Consider the following 6157-nt stretch of genomic DNA (forward strand, 5'->3'; position numbering starts at 1 on the left):
ATAAATGTAGAAGGCATTAAGACCTATTTACTGCCCCAAAGTAGAAAGGAAATAGGGGGACTAGAGTTATAACAGCTACGTAATATGTATTAGTTGCCTTATTCCTGGAAACTTGGTTCAGGATTTGTTTTAGACATGCTGCTTTACTGTTAAAAGTGCTGCACCAGTACATTGTAAATGTAGGATGGATATTAAACACTGAGAACCGATTTGGCCTAGTTTCATAGGCTGAGCTCCCATTGTTAGTTGAATTATGCTGAATTTGCTTGTAGTTTATGAAGAGAAGATAAATCTATAAAAATAATGCAGTGTTCTTACTGTAAAAAAATACTTTTGTTTTAGCAAAGGCTTCACTAGTCATCTCCTTGTTGTTTCGTCTACAGCATTTAGGAGGAGGATTTCACACCACTTTCTAGGGTGGTACATCTGTTCAAGATGTTTATTAAATAGAGCTCTGTAATTAGATTTCAAAATGTGTAGGCAAGCAGAGGACTAGGCAGATCCCATTATTCATTGTCAAGTGCCCAAGTAGATTCTCTTGGCAGTCATATGTTTCTTGTAAATATTTATCTGTTCAAAGCTAGATATGGTCTAGGGGCATGAAGTAGTTATTGTTTTTTAACAGTGTTTGATAGATTGATGCCTTTTAGTGTAGAAGTGGGGAATAAATTTATTGTTCCTACTTCCAATGCTGCTGCCTTATGAAGGAATACAGGCAGGTCAAAAAGAGGCTCTTCCAAATTCTTTCTTTGAGGGGCAGGGAGCCACTGGCTGTTTTGAACCCTGAGAGGCTACGCTGGTGCATCTCTACTTCTGCCTCTAGTAAAAAGCAGTTGTGTGATGGCACTTTTGTAGCAGTGTTTTATCTCTTTGTAAGGGTTAATAGCAATGTTTGCAGTACTTCTGAAGTTAAATCTTGTAAGTAACTTGAGGTACATAAAAGTGTTTTAGTATATTGTGGTGATTCACATGCAAGTAATACCTCATGGCAGCCTTCAGGGAAGAAGGAAAATGAGACTTGTGGTGTCCTAGTTTTTCTTTAGTGGAATCTAAGAGAATATGCTGCATACTCAAATTTGCCATTAGAGTCCAAAATACTTGATGAAATGAGCTGGCATGCTCTCTTGGAGCAGAATCTGTCATCACAGAGTGACCAGAGCATAGTTCTGCTTTTATTGTGAAATGTAATTGATACTCTTTAAATGGAGCAGAAATTCTAGGCTTGTCTCTTATCAGCAGGAGACTGAATCTACTTGCCTATTATAATACCTAGTATGTCATGTGGAAGTAATTTTTACGGTGGATTTTGCAGCACAACCCCTTTATTGAAATTGTCTTGAGTTACTGCTGTTCTCTTCGTTTAAAATGATATATTTTTTTAATGTCTTGAAATTACAATATGATTGATAATATGTTGCTTGATCAAGCAAAATTTAATGTAGCATGAATAAAATAGAGATCTTTCTTCAAAGAAAGCAAAGTTCCTTCCTAAAGTTCCCACTAATAGATGAATCATAAAACCATGGTGTGCATGATATGGGGGGAGTTTTAATTAGCTTGGCACAAAAGTCAACCTATAAAGTTACTTAGAATTATTGAGGCTTAAATAATAAAAAAATTTACAGAAATCTTCAATTGCTACATTTGCTGTGTTCTCAAATACAACTTTGATTTGCTCCTGTGTCTTTTAAAGTTCAAGAAGTACTTACCTGAAGTACATGGTAACCAAAAGCATTGTGTTTTGACAGACTGGCCCATAACATTGCTGTCATAATAGCGTCACATCAAATCGACCTGAAACAAATGGAACTGAGAGAGCAGTGATAGCGCAAGTTACAAAAGGCCCCCAAAACTCTTGTAGTTGAATGTGTTTTGAACTTAAAATATCTAAAAAGGCAACAAATAGTGAAGCTACGCAGGTGTACTGATGGAAGCATGTTAACTATTCCCAACCAGAAAGTAGACAAATACTATTTCAGATGAAGCTGCCGTTGTCACCAATCTGTATACCATTTGCAAATGTCTTCCTCTGGTTTCCCTTTTGCCTGGAATTAGTAGCTGGGTTTGTTACTTCCCACCCCCCCCCCCGCTTTTTTCTGTCATGTCTGAGGTTTTTCACCATCTGGCTTAGAGTGAAAATTCTGTAAGCAAACTTAAATTAGAATGATAATGCTTTAATGTGAGGGTTATGCTTCTGTTTAAACCATAGTTTTTTACTATTTTTATGAAAAGATAACTTCAGCTTTGCATTACTTCTAGAAATTCAGATTCTAACTCCTCTTTCTCTTAATAAATTGCTGTCAGTGTTACTTTATAGTGTCTGGGTTCAAAATGACAGATCACCAGAGGTTCATTTGGCAGAACAGGGCAGGTATGTGACACGTACCTTGAGGGGAATCTACTTTTCATTTTACGATGTTTGGCTCGTAACAACTTCCCTATAAATAATTGTTGAGGGGTAAAATAATTGTGTACTTTAATTGTATAACGCTCTGTTCAAAGAACATCTTTAACAATACAGCAAAACTTCCATTCTCCACATTCTTTTGAATGAGGTGTAGACACAAAATTGGCATCTATAGTTCTGTGGAAAGGAGCCCATTTTCTGTGTTTGACTTCTGGCATTACCTGATTATTGTATGACAGGAGTTTTACTTTCTCATTAAATTTGTGTTGAAAATGTGTTCATTGTCTTCAATTTCCCTGAATGTTTTCATACTGTGTTCTTTTTTTCCTTTTTTTCTTGAGACATGCTAACTATCTGATATGAGGGATGCTTTTACTGTTGAAATAACACTTTATGCTAGAAGAACAGAATTTGTAAAAGCACTTTGAAGGAGGAGATGCTACTATTTCACTGAGATAATACAAGTTTTTAAAAAGGCTTTTCCCCCCCCCCCCACTTCCTATAGTTAGCACAGTGGCACTTGTAACATTCTGACCATGATGTTCTTTTCCTGTTTAGATAAGCCTTGCCATGTGCTACAAAGTTACATCAACTGGCACTGCTTGCTTCTTAAAATTGAGTGCCTTTAAAAGAAAAAAAAAAATGTATAAACTTTATAGATGGGGGAAAAATATTAATGGAGTAGAAAAGGCTTCAGTCAGGTTTCCAACTTGATGAATTATTTCATCTGAGAAGGAAAAACTGTAACTCACAGACGTTGATGGGCTATTTATGTCTTACGGCCTTTCCTTTTAAATGTGAAGAATAAGCGTGTTCAATTTTCCTTTTTGCTTTCAGGGACATCATCCTACTCTCATCAAGGTTATGGCTGTGAATCAAAGCTATATAGCCTTGACCATGGCCATGAGAAACCTCAAGACAAGAAAAAGAAAACGTCTGGCCTTGCCACCCTCAAAAAGAAATTCATTAAGCGTCGGAAATCTAGCCGGTCTGCTGACCACGCCAAGCAGATGCGCGAGCTCCTCTCAGGCTGGGATGTCAGAGATGTTAATGCGTTAGTAGAAGAATATGAAGGAACATCAGCCTTAAAGGAACTTTATCTACAAGCTAATTTGGCAAGACCAGAAGCCAGGACGCTACAAAAAGACATGGCTGAACTTTATCAGTACAAATATTGCACTGATGTAGACTTAATATTTCAAGAAACTTGTTTTCCTGTGCATCGTGCAATCCTAGCAGCAAGATGTCCGTTTTTTAAGACACTGCTTTCTTCCTCACCAGAGTATGGGGCAGAAATAATAATGGATATTAATACAGCTGGCATAGATATGCCCATGTTTTCTGCTTTGTTACACTACCTTTACACAGGCGAGTTTGGAATGGAGGATTCAAGATTCCAAAATGTTGATATCCTTGTGCAGCTTAGTGAAGAATTTGGAACACCAAATTCGTTAGATGTTGACATGCGTGCACTGTTTGATTACATGTGCTACTATGATGTGGTTCTTAGCTTTTCATCCAACTCTGACTTAGTTGAAACTTTTGGTGGAAGTCAGAACTGTCTAGATGAAGAGCTCAGAGCTCACAAAGCTGTTATTTCATCACGATCTCCATTTTTTCGTCACCTGCTGCAGAGGAGAATACGAACTGGTGAAGAAATCACAGACCGAACTCTACGAACTCCAACTAGAATTATATTGGATGAATCTATCATACCAAAAAAATACGCTAAGGTCATTTTGAACTGTATGTATACAGATGTGGTGGACCTCTCAGTTTTGCACTCCAGTCCTTCAGTGGGCAGTTTAAGTGAAGTTCAAGCTCTTGTAGCAGGAAAATTAAACATGACTAGGGCTGAAGAAGCTATGGAGCTTTATCACATAGCACTGTTCTTGGAGTTTAACATGCTTGCACAAGGTACGTAATACTGTTCTTGCTATAGAATATATGACTTTATCAGAACAATTTCTTAGCCATTTTGCTATATGTCTATTGAGTACTGCTATCAGGGGCTGACAATTCCTATAGAGGCTTATTTTGCATCTGTAGATACAGATAACTGTGTTGTAGATAATACACCTGTGTTTTCTAGGGACCGAAGAAATGTCATGTGAGAGCTTTTACTTCTATTGCACATAATTATTGAAGCATGCTGTTAGGTCAGAAATGTATACCTGGTCTTGATATTTCTGTTATCTACTTTAATCTATAATCCACTTTTTGGATGTAAATGAGAGGGGAAGATACAAGAGATCCTTGTTGAGAGGAGGAAATACTTAGACTCATTATGAAGTGTCCCCGTGATGTTAACTTGAATGGTTATTTCTGTTGTTTATGTCAAAGAGGGTACACAGAGTTTGCAGTCTTGCGGTTGTAAAGTAAATTTAAACAACTTAATTACAGTAGTCCTGTGTCTTTGCTGTCTTCTACTTGATTTACAGAAATGAAGCAGGGGGAATTGGTATTTTAAGACTTAAAGCTTAGAGATTTTCACTTCTATCCATTATTCTTGAGGATCACTCGTATCTTGATAACATACGTCCCATACATGCTGTCTGGCCAGGGTTATTACAGCCTCTGGTGAGGTGGTGGAGCACTGACTAGTGAACTAAAAATACCTCTTGTGATGGCAGGAGCTTTGCTTGCTGTTTCATCTGTTGGGGTTTCAACTAATTAGTGGCCATATTATGCATAATGGGATATGGCACTTGCTTCAGGCCTTGCCGGTGGAGGATAAGAATTTTACTTTTGAGCTGAATGGCTTGCAGCACCTCAGCAGCACACTTGGGTGGCTGGAACCAGTGAGTGCAGCAGTGTGGGTTCGGTTTTGGTGGCCCTCTAGATGTACCAGAGATGTAGCGTTTTGGGGGTGGTCACTGGGAGGAGTTAGGGGGATGCAGTGGCCTTCAGAGGTCTTTTCTTCTTTCCCAGTGTCTGACCACAGAAGTGGTGAGCTGTGGAGAGGTTGTTTATACATAGGGGAGAAATGCAGTAAAATCATGTCAAGATTGAAATTTATTGTATTATCCAGTATAGCAAATATAAATTCGGTGCCCCTTTAGATAATGAAATTCTAGACATTAACATGAACTAATGAGGATTTTACAAATCAGTGCTGCGTTCCCTAGCTGCAGGAGAAAGCAGTAAGCAATCTGTAGAAAATCTGTGTATGCCAGTGAAGTCAGTGTCTAATAATTTAATACTCAATTTGTTGAATTCGTGTTTAGGTTGTTGGTACGGTGCTGACATGGAAGAATTGTTCTGGTATAATTTTATAATGAAAATTAAAAAATCTTATTTGGTCAGAGGAAAAGTATATCACAGAATACAAGGTTAGAAAGGACCTTGGGAATGATACGGTCCAGCGTTTCTAAGCAGAGCATGATATAGACTAGATGGTCCAACATCCTGTCAAGTCTAATCTTAGAAGTGTCCAACGTTGGAGAATCCACCGCTTCCCTGGGGAGAAGATTCCTATGGATGATTGTTTTCAGTATGAAAATTTTTCCTTTTGTGTTCAACCAGAATCTCCCCAGCAGTAACTTGTGCCCATCACCCCTCATCTTTTCCATGTGACTCCTTGTGAAAGGGGAGTCTGTCTTCTTTGCAGCCACCCTTCCCGTACTGGAACATAGTGAAAAGGTCTCCCCTGAGCCGCCTTGTGTCTAGGCTGAATGAACCCAGTTCTCTCAGCCTTTCCTCATATGGCAGGCTTCCCAGGCCTTTGATCATCTTTGTGACTGGAAGCTG

General features: G+C 38.5%; 1 protein-coding gene across 1 annotated transcript; it reads left to right on the forward strand.

Moving 5' to 3' along the window:
- Positions 1–3210: 3210 nt before the first annotated feature.
- On the forward strand, positions 3211–4324 carry LOC104408307 (BTB/POZ domain-containing protein 7-like; the record flags this gene model as incomplete). Its single annotated transcript, XM_010017862.1, has 1 exon — positions 3211–4324. A coding segment is annotated over one exon (1114 nt), but the record flags the coding sequence as incomplete, so codon positions are not given.
- Positions 4325–6157: the final 1833 nt, after the last annotated feature.

This window comes from Nestor notabilis, unplaced genomic scaffold (assembly GCF_000696875.1).
Source record: "Nestor notabilis isolate BGI_N333 unplaced genomic scaffold, ASM69687v1 scaffold23207, whole genome shotgun sequence".
Taxonomy (NCBI): Eukaryota; Metazoa; Chordata; class Aves; order Psittaciformes; family Psittacidae; genus Nestor; species Nestor notabilis.